Source organism: Halichoerus grypus, chromosome 10 (assembly GCF_964656455.1).
Source record: "Halichoerus grypus chromosome 10, mHalGry1.hap1.1, whole genome shotgun sequence".
Taxonomy (NCBI): domain Eukaryota; kingdom Metazoa; phylum Chordata; class Mammalia; order Carnivora; family Phocidae; genus Halichoerus; species Halichoerus grypus.
In genome coordinates this window covers 110,345,777-110,365,425 of record NC_135721.1, presented here as the reverse complement: position 1 = coordinate 110,365,425, position 19,649 = coordinate 110,345,777, and the positions used below count along the sequence as shown (strand labels likewise).

At 49.1% G+C, this 19,649-nt stretch overlaps 2 protein-coding genes and 1 long non-coding RNA gene across 5 annotated transcripts; 1 reads left to right on the top strand and 2 right to left on the bottom strand.

Annotated features, from left to right (window-relative positions):
- Positions 1–459, top strand: TMEM239 (transmembrane protein 239). Its single transcript, XM_036093167.2, has one exon. The coding sequence runs from the start codon at positions 1–3 to the stop codon at positions 457–459; it is 459 nt and encodes a 152-aa protein (XP_035949060.1).
- Positions 460–6,799: 6,340 nt separating this feature from the next.
- LOC144379381 (uncharacterized) lies at positions 6,800–8,687 on the bottom strand. The gene is made up of 2 exons (XR_013442213.1): positions 8,244–8,687; positions 6,800–6,919 (listed from the first exon to the last, which is right to left on the bottom strand). It is a non-coding gene; the product is annotated as an uncharacterized LOC144379381 (long non-coding RNA).
- A 6,136-nt stretch (positions 8,688–14,823) lies between these two features.
- On the bottom strand, positions 14,824–19,625 carry PCED1A (PC-esterase domain containing 1A). 3 transcript variants are annotated; one of them, XM_036093344.2, is made up of 8 exons: positions 19,197–19,625; positions 18,742–18,886; positions 18,135–18,214; positions 17,792–18,030; positions 17,542–17,692; positions 17,178–17,445; positions 15,555–15,830; positions 14,824–15,209 (listed from the first exon to the last, which is right to left on the bottom strand). In XM_036093344.2, exons 2-8 carry the CDS (start codon positions 18,863–18,865, stop codon positions 14,962–14,964), a joined length of 1,386 nt encoding a protein of 461 aa, XP_035949237.1. In that variant the 5' UTR covers positions 18,866–18,886; positions 19,197–19,625; the 3' UTR covers positions 14,824–14,961. The 3 variants fall into 3 exon arrangements, with proteins under 3 accessions (XP_035949237.1, XP_035949241.1, XP_035949240.1); XM_036093348.2 differs by having other exon boundaries at positions 15,555–15,626; XM_036093347.2 differs by having other exon boundaries at positions 17,178–17,424; positions 19,197–19,623.
- Between the last annotated feature and the right edge of the window lie 24 nt (positions 19,626–19,649).

Below are 19,649 nucleotides of genomic sequence, written 5' to 3'. Positions count from 1 at the left end.
ATGACGCCGCAGCCGCAGGTGGAGACAGATGCCATCGGGGCCGGCGAGGGGCCGCAGCGGGCTGCGCCCTGGTCAGCCTGGGCCACGCGGCAGGCCTGGGTGCGCTGGTGCCTGTGCCACGTGCCTCAGAGCTGGGCCCAGTGGTGGGCCACGTCGGGCTGGCGGCAGCCACTCCAGCGTGTGCTGTGGGGGCTGGAGGGGATCCTCTACCTGCTGCTGGCGCTGACGCTGTGCCACGCGCTCTTCACCACCGGCTCCTACCTGCTGAGCTCCCTGTGGCCCGTCGTGGCCGCCGCGTGGCGCCATCTGCTGCCAGCCATCCTGCTGCTGGTGCTCAGCGCCCTCCCCACCCTGCTCTTCACCGCCTCCTTCCTGCTGCTTTTCTCCACGCTGCTGAGCCTCGTGGGCCTCCTCACCTCCATGTCTCACCCAGACTACACTCAGGACTTGGACCAATAGAAGGGCAACCCCATCCCGCTGCCTGTGTCTGTTGAGCCCTGGCCTAGGGCCTGAGGCCCTGGGGAAGGGGAGGGCAGTGGCTTCAGCAGGCCCCAGCCCCCACCCCCCAGCCCCCCACCCCTGCCCCCGCCCCATCCCTAGCACTGCTCGGGCCGGGCATGATGTGGCCTAGAGCTGGCCCCGTAGACCGGCCCAACCTCTGGCCACCTCCCTCAAGCCGATGCTACAGGTCCTCGGTGTGGGGCATCGGGGGCTTTGAGAAGAAGGGGCAGGGCAGAAGGGTGAGCCAGGGGCAGAGCTTGGCCAAGCCGCCGAGAGTTCCCACAAGGGTGTGGTGACACCACCAGGGCGGCCTTGGCAACTGGCAGCTGCTTTTCCTCACAGATGCTCAGCTGTCTCAGCTGTAGACTCATTGAGAACTTCTAGCTCGGTAGCCCTCTTTCCCCAAGCTCTAGAAAGGGCCCACTGACAGAAACCTAGCTGAGAGAGGGCTGGCCAGAAGCCCTGTGAGACCTCAACTAACTCACCTCCCGCTCCTTTCTGCCCAGGCATCCCCCACTCCCTAGACTCCCTACCTTCTGCCAAGTCTGGGAAGTGGGCCAGCTAGGGTAGTGAGGATCCCAGAGGAGACCTACTTTAAGATACCTAAGGTCTGTGATGGAAAAATGAACAAGAAGTCCCATTTCCCCACTTACACAATGTGTGGCCATGGCCAGTTAATTCTTTTGAACTTCGGTGTTAAGTGGGTCCCAACCCTGTCATGGGGTTGTTGTGAGTCAAAGACAATACTGCCTATGTGTGAGGTACTTCGTAAAGACCAGAAAACTGTAAGATATTATATTGAAGTCTGAGAATAATCTGTAGGCTCAACGGGTCTTTTGACCCTGAAGGTGGTTGAAAGAGCAGGAAGCTTCCCTGGGCCTTCAGAGAAACGCTCTGTCATGCATACAATTTTGGCCCTCCGAAATTGTGGATGGGTGTGGACGAGATGTAAAAGGTCGTGTGACATGAAATCTCGAAACATGCACATGCTGAGCTCTCCTGATTGTGAAATGCTTGGAGCTGGGGCCTGGTGCCCGGAGATGCCTGGACAGCTGTGTGAGTGAAGAAAGCAGAGCCCATGGGTTTCTGAAGCTGTCCCGACTGCTGCTCACAGCTCCAGGAAGGTCTGGAAGAGGGCATCCCTTCATGCCCAGCACCCTGGCCCTTCACACAGCAGCTAACCCCCCAAACAAAACCGTGATCTGTTATTACCAAGTAAGGCACATGGTAGATAGTTTACCCACAGCTCAGACCCACCCACCGGACCCCCACCCAGTTCCTGACCCTCCCTGTCTTCCACCCAGTCATGACCACACTGGATATCTAACCCTAAAATTTCTGCTCCTGAAGCCCTAGAACCAAAGTTCCTCTTTCCTGCCACCTAAACATTCAGGCCATGGGAACCAGACCCTAGGACCTAAGTTTATTTTTGCTAAAATCCATTTGCTGTGGAGTTTCATAACCATGCAGGCCACTGGTCAGAGGCCTTCAACATCCAAAGCCCCAAACCCCAGGCACAGTCCTTCCTTCCAGTTTCCTTGTGGTTCTCCCTCAAATGTGGCCTGGTAGGAAGGGCAAGGCAGGACATGGAGATGGTGAAGCCTCATGGTTAGCCTGGGTTCTGGGGTATTGGCTGAGGATGGGTTTGAATCCCAGCACTGTTACTTTCTAGCTCCATGGCCTTGGTGGAAATTGTTAAAGTTTACCTTCTTGAACTTCATTTTCCTCAAGGGTAAAACCAAGGCAAGAACACCTGTTTTAGGGCCCCTGTGGGGCTCGTGGCATGTGGGCAAAATTCCTGGACTGACTCCTCATGCCACAAGCTGTAGCTATGCTATCCCCTTTTAGAGATGAGGAGACAGGCAGGATCGCCGTTTGCCAGGGGCAAAGCCAGCGTGTTTGAATCCTGGTTCACCCTAGTGGGCTACTCAAGCAAATGCGATGGAGAAAATACAACCGCATGGAAGACCTTGGGGCTTCTCAATGCCTGTTCTTAAGAGCTCCTGTTAGGGATGAAGCCAGGATGCCAGTCTTGGGTCTCTCACTGACTTGGCTGGCCATTGCTGGCCAGGGACATCACTTCAGAGCCTTGGGGCCATTATGATTAAGGGAGAGAGGAGGTTTTGGCCCAGACCAGGCACACTGCGGAGATGGGGGCAGGAAGGATTTGGACAGAAGCAAGGAGAAGGCCTTCTTCCCTTCCCCACATAAATATATACCTTCTACCCTCCTGTGTCTGCTGGTAGAGGATAAGGTGGTACAGCCAGACTGCAGAGCTGATGGGCAATATTTATCAAATTTGATCAACCCATACCCTGTGACCCAGCAATCCAAAATGAAGTCTCATAGAGGCCCGTAAGGGCCTGGCTCCTCAGAGTGGTCCCATCAGGACCAGAAGTATAGATATCCCCTGGGAGCTGGCGAGAAATGCAGAGTCTGAGCCCCCCCCACCCTCCCAGGCCTGTGGAATCAGAGCCTGCTTTTTAACAAGATCCCAGGTGATACACGTGCACACAAATGTTTGAGAAGCACTGCATAAGGGGATGTATTTGAGAGGGATGATTGTACTATTGGTGGTGGCAGGGGATGGGAAAGGTAAAATAAGGTGGATGAGCACAGCAATTAGGAGAGGAAGCTATACGCATTGATCTCAAAATCCTAGCACTGAGTGAAAAGAAACTTGAATGAGAATACAATTCCTTTTACACAAATTTAAAATGTATGCCAGCAAAACTTTTTTTTTTTTTCCCCTAGAACAGGTGAAAACAAAAGATAAACAGAAAGGAATGGCCAACTCTAGGGGCAGGCAAGGGGGAGTGGAGTATACAGATAAAAGGGAAGTGAGGGACCTTGGCATCATGAACGTCATTCCTGAAATTCCTTTAAATGTAGATAAAGTCACTCGTTTAGAGTTAAAAAGCTTAAAAATGCAAGCCTGGGGCAAATGAACAGGCTGGAATGAAGGAGTTCTAGGCCTTTCCGATTTGGGCCAAGAAAGGAGAGCCGCCCCGCTGGCCTGAGTGACCTCGACGGTTAGGTCGGTGTCTTTGCCTGGCCTCCCGCACCGCAGCCCGCAGCCTGCTCTGATGGGGTGGCGGTGGGGGTGGTGTGGGCACCCCGTTACCTGCGTGGCCTGACCAGGATAATCAGATCGGGCGGGGCAGGAGGGACGGGAGCCGAGGAGGCGTCAGCCGCCAGGTCCGTCGCATCTAAGAGAGCAGAGAGGGAGCCACAGGGCATCCACATATGCTGGGGGGCACCTAGGAGCAGGAGCGTCGGGTACGACTCTCCTCCGCCCCAGGTGCAGAAAGCACCGAGTAGGAGCGATCGGGGCGGAGGGTCCGAGAGGGCGGCGTCAAGGGAGCTCTGGGGGCGGGGGGCACCTCTTGAGACAGTTGTCAGTGGCCACCCTGGGGAAGGTTGAGGGGTCCCTGGAAAGAGGAGGTGTGCGGCGCCGGGGGATCCTCTAAGAGCCAGCTGCGGGTAGCCGAGAGGGGGCGCTCTCCCGCAGACTCGCGTGTGCGGGGGAAAGTGGGTCCCGGCTCGGGGGTGTGGGGAGCGGCTGTCCTCACCGAGAGGCCACAGGGGGATAGGGTGGAGACCCGCTCCTGCAGGGAGGGGGAGGTGGTCCGCGCCGCGCCGCGCCGGGAGGTCACTCCGGGAGCAGAGCCAGGTGTGGGGCACTGCGCAATTCGCTCAGGTTGGGGAGAGGGGCCGGGGCGACGGCTGGAGGGCGTCGAACCGGGCGCGTTGACCGTGCGGGCGGAGCGAGGCGGTCAAGGGCCTGAGGCTGAGAAGGAAATGCTGAGCCAAGCCGGGGATCGGAGGGCTGTGGGCACCCACAAAAGGAAGGTGCTAACCATCCCCGGAAAGTCAGCACCCCGCAGAATCGCAACTGGCGGAGCCGGCGACCGACGATGCAAGGCGCGCCCCCTAGCGGAGATCTCCCTCTCTGGCAATGAAGAGTCAGGTTTGGTTGGGGTGTGGGGAGGAACGGAAGGGAGAGGCCTCTCACAGGCCGGGACACTAGCCCTGGGGGCGAGGGTGAATTGGTAGGGGCTTCTTGGACTCCTCACCCCCTTCCCCAAATCTCCAGCCTGGGTCCCCCAGCCAGAAACCCAGAGGCATCAAGGGCAGAGCTCATGAGAATCCTAGAGAAGGAAGGGTCCGATCTAGCCATCATCACTGTGTCACGGACTCCTGACCCACCCCTAGTCTATGATCCCATTCCTCCTGGGGGAAAGAGCTGTCTTTTGTGAGGTTTTGTCAGGCTTTGGATGCAACAAATTTTAAACAAGTTTTTTTTTTTTTTTTTTCTGCTGAGCAAACATCTATATTCTGAGTCTTGCTTCCTTTATACTGCCTCCTTACCTTTCAAATATTTTCCATCTTAAAAATAAAAGAACTTGATTTAAGATCTTGTTGCTTCCACCATATTTTCTGGCCTGTGTCTTTAAACGTCTAAAAAAAAAACCCACAATATTTAAAATTGAGATGTGATATGCATACTTGCAAAATATTTGTAACATATATGAGTCATAAAGTCCTCTAAACCGAAGGATACCACATCCATCTAATAGCCAGATGTTATCAGTATGTTATCAGTCCTCTCCTTGTGCATTCATCATCTAACTGTGCAAGCTGGGGTTCCCAGACAATGGCATATGGAATTGCTATTCATAGGCACCTTTGACTTGATCTTGATTTAAAAGGAACTTCTTCTAAGGTGCCACCATTAAGAATTACGTAGGTCACTGTAGAATTTTGGTAGTTTACTTTTATCCAGCTAAGGAAACTCCTTTCCATTCCTGATTTGCTAACAGTTTTGATTGTGAATGGACATTGAATGAAAGAATTGTTGTTTTTTCTGCATCTACTACAAGGACAACTTGGTTATTTTCCTTTATTCTGTTTATATGGTGAGTTACATTTTTAGGTGTCTTAATATTGAACTCTTCCTAGAAAAAACCCCATCCTGGTTCCTTTTTAATTGACATATAATTCACACACACACATTTTACGTGCAAGTGAAATGCACAAATCTTGGGGGTACAGCTCAATGAATTTTTCTTTTTTTTTTTTAAACTTTGTTTTTTTAAAGATTTTACCCATTTATTTGAGAGAGAGAATGAGAGAGAGAGAGCATGAGAGAGGGGAGGGTCAGAGGGAGAAGCAGACTCCCCGCTGAGCAGGGAGCCCGACATGGGACTCCATCCCAGGACTCCGGGATCATGACCCGAGCCAAAGGCAGTCGCTTAACCAACTGAGCCACCCAGGTGCCCCTCAATGAATTTTTATATACTTGTATGTGTGTCCATGTAACTGCCACCCAGATCAAGATATAGAACTTTTCCATCATCCCAGAAAGTTCCATTATGTCCTTTCCCAATCAATACCTTCCCCCATAGGTAACCTGTATTATGACTTCTATCACAACAGATTAGCCTATTCTTGAAATCGTACAGAACAAAGTCATACAAAATGTACTCTAGTGTCTGGATTCTATCAAGGTTACAACTGTGAGATTCATCCATGTTGTTGCATCTCTCAGTAGTTTGCCCTCCTTTATTAGTGTACTATCCCACTGTACAGAGGCAACAATTTATCTACTCTCTTATTGAAGGACATTTGGCTTGTTTCTAAGTTTTGGCTACTATGAATTAAACTTATATGAATATCCTTGGACAAGTCTTTTGGTAGGTAGATGCACTCACTTCTTTTGAAGTGAAATTGTTAGATCATAGAGTATGTAAATGTTCAACCTTAGCAAATGCTGCCCAATAATATTCAAAGTGATTTGTACCAAGCAGCGATTCCACTGCTTTTTTTCAGCCTACCCACCAAATTCATTGTTTGGGTTTTCTGCTCTCTCCTGGTCATCAGATATGGTATTTACATTTCTGTAAATTTTCATTTCATTTCATTTCAAAAATTTTCATTTTTGCTTGGGTGATTTCTGAGAGGAGGAGAAAATACCAACTTTATCACCTTCAAACTGCACAACCTCTTTACTTTTTATTTTTTTCAAAGATTCATTTATTTATTTTAGAGAGCGGGCGGGGCAGAAGGAGAAGGAGAGAATCTCAAGCAGACTCCCCGCTGAGCATGGATCCCAACTCGGGGCTCTATCCCACCACCCTGAGATCATGACCTGACCTGAAGCCAAGAGTCAGATGGCTCAACTGACTTAGCTATCCAAGCGCCCTGAACTGCTTTCCTTTTTATTTATTTTTTAAATTAAATTTAATTTTTTTAAATTATTCTTTTTTTTTTAAGGTTTTTATTTATTTATTTGATAGAGAGAGAGACAGTGAGAGCAGGAACACAAGCAGGGGTAGGAGAGGGAGAAGCAGGCCTCCAGCTGAGCAGAGAGCTTGATGTGGGGCTCAATCCCAGGACACCGGGATCATGACCTGAGCTGAAGACAGATGCCCAATGACTGAGCCACCCAGGCACCCCCACTTCCCTTTTTATTTTTATTTTTTATTTTTTAAAGATTTTATTTATTTATTTGAGAGAGAGAGAATGAGAGAGAGCACATGAGAGGGGGGAGGGTCAGAGGGAGAAGCAGACTCCCTGCTGAGCAGGGAGCCCAATGCGGGATTCGATCCAGGGACTCCAGGATCATGACCTGAGCCGAAGGCAGTCGCTTAACCAACTGACCCACCCAGGCGCCCCCCTACTTCCCTTTTTAAAGCCAAGAATGCAAGGGTGGTTTAACATTAAAACACACACACACACAAAACAATTAATGTAATTCACCGTATTATCAAACTAAAAACTATATGTGATCATTTCAATAGATGCAGAAAAGGTATTTCACAAATCCAACATTCATTCCTGATTAAAAATAGAACAAAACTCTCAACCTAGGAATAGGGGGAAATTTCCTCAAGCATATAGAAGGCATCTGTGAAAAATAGGGGTGCCTGGCTGGCTTAGTCCGTGAGCATGTGACTCTTGATCTCAGTGTTGTGAGTTTGAGCCCCACGTTGGGTGTAGAGATTACTTAAAAGTAAAATCTTTAAAAAAAAATGGCTAATCCCACAGTCGGTGAAAAAACTGAATACTTTTCCCTTAAGATTAGGAAAAGTGTTATGTCTGTTTTTACCATTTCTATTCAACATTGTGGTAGACGTCCTAGCCAGCACAATAAGGCAAGAAATATAAATAGAAAGCATACAGATTGGAAAGCAAGAAGTGAAGCTACCTTTATTTGCAGACAACAGGACTGCCTATGTAGAGAATCCAATGGAATCTATAAAAAAGCTACTGGAACTAATAACTAATAACTAATAAGGGAATTTAGCAAAGCAACTAATATGTACATATCAGTCACCATTATGATACAAGATCCATACAAAAAAAATCAGTTGTGTGTATGGAACCAGAAAAGACCCCAGATAGCCAGAGGAATGTTGAAAAAGAAAAGAAAAGCTGGTGGCATCACAATTCTGGACTTCCAGCTCTATTACAAAGCTGTCATCATCAAGACAGTACGGTACTGGCACAAAAACAGACACATAGATCAATGGAACAGAATAGAGAGCCCAGAAATGGACCCTCAACTCTATGGTCAACTAATCTTTGACAAAGCAGGAAAGAATGTCCAGTGGAAAAAAGACAGTCTCTTCAACAAATGGTGTTGGGAAAATTGGACAGCCACATGCAGAAAAATGAAACTGGACCATTTCCTTCACACCACACACAAAAATAGACTCAAAATGGATGAAAGACCTAACTGTGAGATAGGAATCCATCAAAATCCTTGAGGAGAATACAGGCAGCAACCTCTTTGACCTCAGCCACAGCAACTTCTTCCTAGAAACATCGCCAAAGGCAAGGGAAGCAAGGGCAAAAATGAACTATTGGGGCTTCATCAAGATAAAAAGCTTTTGCACAGCAAAAGAAACAGTCAAGAAAACCAAAAGACAACCGACAGAATGGGAGAAGATATTTGCAAATGACATATCAGATAAAGGGCTAGTATCCAAAATCTATAAAGAACTTATTAAACTCAACACCCAAAGAACAAATAATCCAATCAAGAAATGGGCAGAAGACATGAACAACAGACATTTCTCCAAAGCAGACATACAAATGGCCAACAGACACATGAAAAAGTGCTCAACATCACTTGGCATCAGGGAAATACAAATCAAAACAATGGCATCAGGGAAATACAAATCAATGAGATACCACCTCACACCAGTCAGAATGGCTAAAATTAACAAGTCAGGAAACAACAGATGTTGGCGAGGATGCAGAGAAAGGGGAACCCTCCTACACTGTTGGTGGGAATGCAAGCTGGTGCAGCCACTCTGGAAAACAGTATGGAGGTTCCTCAAAAAGTTGAAAATAGAGCTACCCTACGACCCAGCAAGTGCAGTACTGGGTATTTACCCCAAAGATACAAATGTAGTGATCCGAAGGGGCACATGCACCCCAATGTTTATAGAAGCAATGTCCACAATAGCCAAACTATGGAAAGAGCCTAGATGTCCATCAACAGATGAATGGATAAAGAAGATGTGGTGTATATATACAATGGGATATTATGCAGCCATGAAGAAACTGAAATCTTGCCATTTGCAACAATGTGGATGGAACTAGAGGGTATTATGCTAAGCGAAATAAGTCAATCAGAGAAAGACAATTATCATATGATCTCACTGATATGAGGAATTTGAGAAAGAAGACAGAGGATCATAGGGGAAGGGAGGGAAAAATGAAACAAGATGAAACCAGAGAGGGAGACAAACTGTAAGAGACTCTTAATCTCAGGAAACAAACTGAGGGTTGCTGGAGTGGAGGGGGGTGGGAGAGATGGGGTGGCTGGGTGATGGACATTGGGGAGGGTAGGTACTATGGTGAGCGCTGTGACTTGTGTAAGACTGATGAATCACAGACCTGTACCCCTGAAAGAAATAATACATTATATGTTAATAAAAAATTTTTTAAAAAATCAATGTGTTTCTCTGTACTAGCAATGAATGATCAGAAATAGAAATTTAAAAAGCGGGATGCCTGCATGGCTCAGTTGGTTAGGCATTTGCCTTCAACTCAGGTTGTGATCCCAGGATCCTGGGATCGAGTCCTGCATCGGGCTCCTTGCTCAGCGGGGAGCCTGCTTCTCCCTCTACCTGCCGCTTCCCCTGCTTGTGCTCTCTCTCTCTGACATATAAATAAAATATTTTTTAAAAAGAGATTTAAAAAGCAGCATCATTTAAAATTTAAAAAAATAGCACTTAGAGGTAAATCTGGCAAAAGATGTGAAAGATTTGTACACTGATAACTACAAAATGTTGCTGAGAGATATTAAAGAAGACCTAAATAATGGAGAGATATGTCTTGTTGATGAAATGGATGACCCAACAATGCTAAGACGTCAATTGTTCCCAAATTTAATCGATATATTCAATACAATCACAATAAAAATCCCAGCATTTCTGTAGAAATAAGCTGATTTTAAAACTGGGATCGAGCCCCGCATCGGGCTCCCTGCTCAGCAGGAAGCCTGCTTCTCCCTCTCCCTCTGACCCTGCTTGTGTTCCTTCTCTCGCTGTCTCTCTCTCTCTGTCAAATAAATAAAAATCTTTAAAAAAACAAAACAAAACAAAACTCATACGGAAGGGGTGCCTGGGTGGCACAGTCAGTTAAGTGTCCGACTCTTGGTTTTGGCTCAGGTTGTGATCACAGGGTCGTGGGATCTAGCCCCGTGTAGGGCTCCACGCTCAGGGTGGAGTCTGCTTATTAAGGCTCTCTCTGCCCCTTACCCCTGCTCGTGCGCTCTCTCTCTAAATAACCTTAAAAAAACTCATACAGAAATGTAAAGGATCTAGAATAGCCAAAATAAGTTTGATAAAGAAGAACAAAGTTAGAGGACAAACACTACCTGATTTCCAGACTTATCGTAAAGCTATAATAATCAAGACAGTATGGTATTGGCATAAAGACAGACAAATAGATCAATGGAACAGAATATGGGGTCCAGAAATAGATCTATACATATATGTACAACAGATTTTCAACAAAGGTGCAAAGAGAATTTAGTGAGGAAATGATGGTCTTCAACAAATAGTGTTGGAATCTTTAGGTGTTCATATGTAAAAAAATATCAATCACCTTGAACTATATACAAAACTTAATTCAAAATAGATCACAGACCTAAATGTAAAACCCCAAACCATAAACCTTCTAGAAGAAAACATACAGGAAAATGGTTGTGACCTTGGGTTAGGCAAAGAATTCTTCGATATGACACCAAAAGTATAATCCATTAAAGAAAAATAAACTACCCCTGATCAAAACTAAAATTGTCCTTCAAAAGACACTGCTAAGAAAAAGCAAGCCATGGAAGGAACAAGTATTGGCAAACCATACATCTCATAAAGGACTTGGATCCAGGATAAAAAGTTCTCAATGCCCAATAATAAGTTTTTTTAAAAAAGGGGATGGGGGAGAGAAGGGACAGTCTGAAAAGAGACTTTACCAAAGAAGATAAACAGATTGCCAATAAGCACAGGAAAAGACTTTCAACTTCATTAGTAATTATGGAAATGCAAAGTAAAACCACACCAGCCACCTATCGTAATAGCTAAGATTAGAAAGACTAATACCAAGTGTTGATGAGGATGTCAGGGAACTGTATCCCTCACACACTGCTAACCTGACTATAAAATGGGACAACCACTGTGGAAGAATGTTTGTCAGTTTCTTTAAAAGTTAAACATACATCCACTGTATGATCCAGCCATTTCATTCTAAGAAATGAAAACATGTGTCCACACAAAGATTTGTGCATAAATGTTCATAGCAACTTTATTTGCAACAGGCAAAAACTAAAAATAACTCAAATGTCCATCAACAGGTGAACAGATAAACATTGGTACAGCCACACAATAGAATACTACTCAGCTGTAAAAAAGAGCGAGCTACAGATACACGTAACAACATGAATTTCCATGTTGTTCCATCTATCTCACTAATTAGGCTGAGTGAAAGAAGCCAGGTTAAAAAAAGAGTACCTATTGAATGGTTCCTTGTAAAATTCTGGGAAATGCGAACAGATCTATAGTAACAGAAAGCAGATCAGTATCAATGGTTCCTTGGTGTTGAAGTAAGGAGATGTAAGGAGGTTGTGGGGAGAGAACAAGGGAAGGGTTTACAAGGAGGCAAAGATAAGTTTCATTATCTTGACTGTGATGGTTTCATAAATGTATACGTGTCAACATTTATGGAACTGTACATTTGAAATAGATGCAGTTTGAGTTACATCTCAATAAAGCAGGCTTTTTTTTTTTTTTTTAAGCATAGGTCCATTTTCTTGTAGTCAGAGTTTATTTTTCACCAATGTACCTGGTGGAGGTAAACACTAAAATGAACTCAACACACAATCCATGCAAGGAACTGGACAATGTAACAGAAGGCAAATTATCTGCTTTTGTTGGGAGACTTCCAGTTTGGTTAAAATGTTTTGAAAAAAAAAAACTCCACTGATTTTGTTTTCTTGAAAGACTTATTTTCTTTTTTTTTTTAAGATTTATTTATTTATTTATTTGACAGAGAGAGACATAGCGAGAGAGGGAACACAAGCAGGGGGGAGTGGGAGAGGGAGAAGCAGGCTTCCCACGGAGCAGGGAGCCCGACGCGGGGCTCGGTCCCAGGAACCCAGGATCATGACCTGAGCCGAAGGCAGACGCTTAACGACTGAGCCACCCAAGCACCCCTTGAAAGACTTATTTTCTTGGAAAATAAAGGCTGGTATTACAACTGAAGAGCTCACATATATTTTACTACTTTCAGGAATATCTTGGTATGGCAAAGGAAAGGATATTGGAACTAAGATTCCAGGGGCTCCTGGGTGGCTCAGCCAGTTGAGCGTCTGACTCTTGATTTTGGCATGGGTCATGATCTTAGGGTTGTGGGATCCAGCCCCATGTTAGGCTCTGCACTCAGCACGGAGTCTGAGATCCTCTTTCTGCCTCTCTCCCTCTGCCCCTCCCCCTACTCGCTCTCTCTAAAAAAATAAAATCTTTAAAAAAAAGAACAAGATTCCATGAAAAAACACACACCAAGATTCCATGAATGAGAGGGAGTCTATGTAAGATTGTCTCTTTTTTTTTTAAGATTTTATTTATTTGAGAGAGAGCAAGAGAGAGCACAAGCAAGGGGAGGGAGAGGGAGCAGCAGACTCCCCACTGAACAAGGAGCCAGACACGGGCTTGATCCCAGGACCCAGGATCATGACCCAAACCAAAGGCAGATGCCCCACCGACTGAGCCACCCAGGCACCCCTACGTAAGATTGTCTTATTAAATGATTTGTCAATGGTCAAATATGGATGGTTTTTGAGACAATGAAGTTTGAGTTCTGTCATGCTTAACTAGCAAAGTGTGCCTACATACTGGGGAAACGTAAAAGTCTCATCATTTTTACATCTCAAAACAAAGGCCAGGAAACATTGTAAATGTAAGTAATGACATGTATGTGGCTATTTTTTAAGTTTCTTGTTTCCCAGTCATAACCAAATAAAATCTGTAAGAGAGAAGCCAAGTGTCTTGTACTATAATATGCTTATGTGACCAAGTGAAAAGAAAATAATTTATCTCCATTCTGCTCTTATGACAGATTTCAAGTCTATGTTGGGAAGCTGAAGAAAAGGTTATGAAACCCCCTGTGGGCAATGGGAGCTACATAGTGAAATGGGGTGGAGATGGGAAATGCAGAGGCAGAATGATGGGGATATGGAACACACTGAACAGTCTCGAGTTGCTTACAGAGTGAGAGTTCCAGAATTGGCATGGGGTTTGAAGGGAGTGGAAAAGACTAAGGATTGGTAGGGGAGGGGACAAGGAGTTTTTAGAGAACACGATGGCAAGCAACGGAGAGGGCCAGGTGAGACCGGGTAACTCATATTACTTTCTTCTCCTGTCAGTTAGTCCAGGTGGACAGTTTTCTCCAGTGACATTGAGAAGCTCCAGAGTCAGAGGTATAAAAGTGTCCAGACAGAAAAGGGTTTTGAAGAAAGGCAGAAAAGAGTGAACAAGAGGTTGGGCAAACTGAGGTAGCTGAAGAGGGCTGCTCCAAGGATGAGTTTTTGTTAACAAAAAGAAACAATTTTTGCAACAATAACAAATCTAAAATCTTAACTCCCTAAAAAAGGCTTTTTTTTCTATGTTCCCTTCCACTTTTTGTCTATACCAAAGAAAACCAAGCTTGTTTGTCTCTTTTGATTCTCAACCACCCTGTCAACGTTGCTCTCTAAAGGGTTTTATTAATTCACATTGTCTGTACCAGTTTCCCCAGCACCAGCGGCATAATTTAACAGCTTACTTTCATTTGCAAGTGGTTAATTGCCAGCAACAGTCAACACTTTTCTGATCTGCTATTTCATCTCCTTTTGTGTGAGATATATCGTTTGCCAAGGTAAAATTTTAGTAACAAGTATGGAAACTCAATACAAGAAATCTGCATCCCTCTCTTCCCCCCCAATTCTACTTCAAGATGATTTAGTGTGTCTCCATGTTACCCTATTTTTCTGCCCCACAGCACCTATCAGCTTACTACCATGCTCCTTCCTCCCCCTGCCCCACCCCCCCGCCGCCCAACGCCACCATCTGGCCCACACTCCACCCCTGATGCTTAGTAGTATCACAAACCTAGAGTCAACACCACTTGTCAAAGCTGAAACTCTGTACTCTTTCTTAACTTCCTTACAGAGTTTGTCACAGCCTCTTACCACCCCCCCCACCTTAGAATTCTCCCTCAGCCCCCCCGAGTCCCACCCCCACCAAACAAAGAGGTTGGTCTGTGTTTAGTTTGCTCCCATTGCGCATTGTATCTATTAAATAATAGATTTCTAATCAGTCTTCCACTTGAGTTTGGAAGCTTGTTTAGTTCCAACCACTTAGTGAGTGTCCACCCAGTGCCAAGAGTTGTGCAGATAACTAAGGTATGTGTACACGTCCAGAAATAGATGAATGTTGAATGTATACCTGAATGCATAACACTGGAAAATAGAGGTGAGAACTCGCCAGATCCAAAACTCCAAATAAAATATTGACAGTTTCAACTCAGCCCTTGCTATTTTCCAATCCCAAAGAGCAGCCGACAACAGGGGACCCCTCCAGGATCTTTAAGCACACCTGTGTTCTGGTAAGGGTGCAAATGAGTGTGTGAGATAGCAGGAAGGACACGTTCAATGATTTTTAAATAGTGTGAGGTGAAAGGGCCAAGGCTGGAGAGGGCCCAGAGGCAGCTCCCCAACTCTTCAGATCATGGTTTGGGAAACCCATCCCCTCACACAGGAAGATGCCACTCTGTTCTTCCATGCCTTTATTAGTGACAGCAATGGACAAGAACAATGCCAGGCATAACAGACACCCTGACCCAGCACCGGGGGTGGCAAGCAGGCCCTGTAGGGCCACTGGCACATCCAGCCCCAGTCCAAGATCCAGTCTACCCAGGCCATGTCCCCGAATGGGCAGGAGGCTGTCTGTCCAGTTTGTTTGTGTGGATCAGTCTGTCTGAGTGTCTGAGCCGCTGCCTGCAGGGCCCCCCCATCCTCGGCACGTGGTAGGGGCTGTTGGGAGCACAGCGTGGCATCCCCCGGTGGACCACTGGGCCCCGGTGCTGACCATGGGGGATAGGGCCAGGGACTGGAGGTGGCAGGGGGCCAGGCACAAAGTTCACTCCAGGGCCACATCCTACAAAAGAACCAGCCATTATCAGAGAGCGGGCTTCTGACCAGGTGAGCCCAGCTCTGCCTCCGGGCAGCTTTAATCCTCCAGGGTGAGCTTCTCTGGGCTTCTGTTTCCCCATCTACAAAATGGCAACACCACTTCCCCTACCTCCAAATCAGCAAATTATGACAAAGAGTTGATTAACGAGTCTACAGATGTTGTTGTAGATCCAGCAGTGACTGAACCCAATCCTGGGGGCACAAGGAGCTACCCAACTCCTCTCAGTCCACCTGGGCACAGGAGGCTAGGCTGGGGAAGGTGCACAGGGAGGCTGGGAGAGGTAGGAGGGGAGACTGCGGAGGCACCTACCTAAGTGGGATGACATCGAGAAGTCTTCTGTTGAATTATAATTGAAGAATTCGTGGGGTGGGAAGGGCTGGCCTGGGAAAAAAGGGGTCTCCTGGGGCAGGGGTGGAAACAAGGGAGGTGGCGAGGGCTGAGGAATGGGGTAGGGGAAAGGCATGGGAGGGGGCAGGGGAGAGAGCTGGGGTGGGGGCAAGGCCAGCTGCTCCCCGAAGTCTGGGGGCTGCCCATGGCTCCCCTGGAACGGATGATCCGGCTCTCGCCAGTCCTCAATCCACGGGTCTAAGAACGGGATGGTTGTTTGTTTTAGGCCTGAGAGCCAGGCCGCCCAGAATTCTGGTTGTCCACACTCTTAAACCTCTCTTCCCTCCTATTGGAGAAAAGGGCCACCAGGCGGGGACACCCTCTGCTTCTTAGCCCATCTTCTTACCCCATCTTCCTCATTCTCTCTCATTTCAGGCCAAGCCCAGGGTACGTTTCTTCTTCCTTGCCTTTCTCAAAGTCACAGATCTGCCTTTGCTCTGACCTCATGCTCCCCTCTAGAGCCTTCTCCCTTTGTATGCCCGGTTCCTGTATCTGTAGCTTTTTCCTCTCCTAGCTCCTCCCCACAGACCAACAAATGAGCCTAAGAAGTCTTCTCTCTAGACACCACGAGACCCTGTCATGTTGTGGGTCTCACAACCCACAGCACCTCAGAAGTCTGCCTGAACCAAACTCACCAGTCACATCCTCCACCTCACTCTTCCTTTTCACATCCCTATTTCTGGACCTCCAAACTGAGTTCAGAAGACCTAAGCCACCACAAACTAGCCTTACAACCATTAGAGCACCCCTCTCTTTGCTGGGGATTAGTTCTCATCTAAAAAACAAGGAAACCCAACCATTATATAATCAAAGTCCTAATCCACCTCCTCAAGGCTCCGACTCCTGGCTACCAAGTCCTAGTTTACCTCCGTGACATTCCTGGCCTCTGTGTCTTCACACCCTCTAGTGCTGCTATAAACAGCCTTCTAACATGACTTGTGCCCCCAACTCAACAAACACTACCCTGTAGGTACCATGTACATAGCAATTGTGCTAGACACCAAGGCCAAAAGGGATGAGCTGGCAACAAGGTAGGAACCTCGCCCTTTGAGGACATGATCCAGGGGGAAAGCAGACATGGAAACAATCAGCCACCATGCTCCTTTTGAGAGCAAGCAGGAACTGAGAGGCCTGACAGCACCAGCTGAGGGGTTTCTTTGCTTCTGCAACATCAAATGACTGCCCTTCCTCCATTTCCGTCTTTCCACCCTCCCACCCCCATGCCTAGCTAGAAGTCCCCCCATTTCTTCCCTATTCATCTGTGGGATAGGGGTCTTTTGACATGCTGCCTTATGTGCGCAAAGCTTACATGAACTCACATACAAAGATGACTATATGCTAGACCATACGGAACCAGAACTTGGATCAAAATGTTGTTCCCGTGATCTCACCCTCCCCAGGGGATGAGAAAGGTGCACTCAGGAGCCACAACAATCCTTCAATAGGCCTCTACTCCCTGAGTACTCTGTCCTATTCTGTTTCTGAGCCCTATGCTCTAAGAACCCCCTCTGCATCACTCTCCTACTCCCTTGTAGTAGGGCTCACCAGAGGGATAGTCACGCTTGGGCAGCTCCACGCCCCAGGCGTCAGCCACGTGGGTCAGAAGCAAGTGTGAGAGGTGGCGGTGCGCGTGTTGGTCCCAGTGGACACCGTCCCGGTGACGGTGCTGTACCGCATGCCGAAAATGAAAGTGGAGGTCGAGGACATCAAAGCAGTGGTCCCCGGCCAGTGTTGCACTGTAGAAGTTCCCTTCAACCACATCCCGCCGCAGAGACCCTGCCAGGGGCTGGAGCTGAGTAAGAAAGTGCAGCATCTAAGAGCCGCACAATGAAGCAGGGTCGGGAGGGAAGGCTCTCTGTCTACCAGTCAGCTGCCTCCTCCCCCATCCTGAAGGGCCTCAGTCACTTGCCTCTGGCAGAAGGAAACCCCCAGTGACACGCTCCCCCAAGGGCATGGCCATGTTCCACACCAGCAGGCACGAGTCTGGCAACACCTGGTCCATGCGCACAAACACCCGCTCCAGGTTCTCCCGGTAGCTCTCCATCGAGCAGCGGCCATACCTGTCAGACAGCATGTAGGGTGGGCAAGAGCACAGGGTGGATAGCCTCTGAGCCATACCTCCACCCCCAATCAGTATTTCCCTCTCCCCCCGCCCCAACCTGGAGAGATCCCAGAGGCAGGAGTTGATGATCACCAGGTCCGGGGCAGGCCCGTATGTCAGCTCCTCCAGGACGCCCTCGAGGTACTCGGAGTAAACGCGGGTGAGGAAGTAGAAGCGCACAAGGTGGTGGCCAGAACCCGAGCAGAACTGGCGGACCTCCCGGTACTGCGTCCCGTTGTGTAGCTCGCCCAGCTGACCCCCAGCCACCAGTTGGTCCTGTTCAAAGCTCAGCTCCCCCTGCCCACCCCCCCACCCAGCTGGTCAGACCCATGCCAGGAAGACCCTGCCAGGCCAGGGTCTGTGCCCACCCACCACTGGCGTGGCTACCAAGCTTCCCTCACCTTGGCTTTCAACTGGGCAGCTGTGAGCAGTGAGTCCCTCTGGAGCAAGAGCACCAGGTCCTTGTACACAGCCCGCTGGACTGCAGGGAGACAGAGATCCTGAGGCTAAAACAAGCCTCACCCCACCCTAGCTCCTCCCAAGTCCAGGCCTCCCATCTTCCCAAGGCTGGGGCTGCCCAACACCACCTCTGTGGAGCTCATTACAGAGGCAGGAGAAAAGGTGAGGTTGAAAAAATCCTGGTACTACCTCTGCCTTCTGGCGGTGCACCACCCCCAACTTAGTACACAGTGGCCCAATCACCTGGCAGAAGTAAGTCGGCCAAGTCACCCAGGAGACAGACAACACAATCCACTGCTCCCATGAAGGAAAGTATGGGAGACTGTCAGGGAGGAAAATGCTGAGCAAGGATGGGGTAAAAAATGTGACAGACTACATCGGTCAGGACACCTGTGGAAGACTGCATGGGGAAATAAAAAACAGAACACCTACTGGACTGGAACAGACTAGGGGTCAGAAAGAAGGTTTGGGATGGTGACAAAGGGTCCAGTCATAGAAAACAGACTGAAGGTGCGGGGCTGGGTAGTGTGAACCTAGAGGGGCACTCACTTGAGTCCCCCAAGATGACCACGAACTTGTTGTGTAGCAGCTGCTGGACTTCCGAGGCCTGGAAGTGGACCATGGCGCTTCGCAGGGGGAGGCGCGGCTCCTCGTTCTCCAGACAGAAGACCATGCCGCCGCTGCCAATGACGGGCTGCGGGGAGAGGCCACTAAGCCGTGCGCGGGCGGGGACTCAGGACAGGTCGGCCCCAGGGCCCGCCCCGGGATAAATGAGACCTGCGCCGGCCCCTCCCGGGCTGCTCAGGGCTACGGAGGCGAGGTGGCGGCGGCACAGTGGGACCCATGGTGGCGCCTTGCCTCGGTCCCACTTGGCACCAGAGGCGGGGGGTCGCCAGCCCGCGGGCCACCAGGGCACCGAGGCGCTTCCCGCGCGGCGCCGCCCTGCGCCCCGCCACGTGCCCGCCACCGCCCCGCGCATGCGCGCGCCCGCTAGCGCCAATTACCGAGTCCCGGGGCTCCGCACCGTTCACCCACGCCCGGGGCAGGCCCGCGCACCGCGCGCCTCGCCCTCTGGGGGCTCCGGGCCTAGCCTCATGTTCCCGCGCCCCGGGAGGCCAGTCGGTTCTGCACAGCCCGCGCCCGGCGGAACCCGTGCGTCCCGGTTAGCCGTCGGTGCGCAGCCAGGAGCCCAGCGCTCTCCATGCGTGCGTCGCGGCGGCCCCGACGGCGCCTCGGAGCCCTGGGCGGCGACGCTCACAGCTTCCACTTCCGGTCACCCATGTCCCGCCCTGCGCGACCCCCGGCGCCCGAGGAGACAGGAAGGCGGCGGGGGTGGCCGCGGCGGGGGGCAGGGGCCCGGGCCGGGCCCACCCGGGCGGGCACGAGGCCCGGGTGTGGGCGGGGGCGCGGCGGCGGCCGAGTGCAGCTGCCCACAGTGGTGATGGCCGTGGCGGCAT

Bases quoted from the DNA above. Each gene is read 5' to 3' on its own strand.
- TMEM239 (XM_036093167.2), top strand. From the start codon at position 1: ATGACGCCGCAGCCGCAGGTGGAGACAGATGCCATCGGGGCCGGCGAG.
- PCED1A (XM_036093344.2), bottom strand. From the start codon at position 18,865: ATGGTCTTCTGTCTGGAGAACGAGGAGCCGCGCCTCCCCCTGCGAAGC. The intron at 18,215-18,741 runs GTGAGTGCCCCT...GTCTCCCTGCAG, and splicing joins GGTCATCTTGGGGGACTCAA to TCCAGCGGGCTGTGTACAAG. The intron at 17,446-17,541 runs GCAAGTGACTGA...TGCGGCTCTTAG, and splicing joins GGGGTTTCCTTCTGCCAGAG to ATGCTGCACTTTCTTACTCA.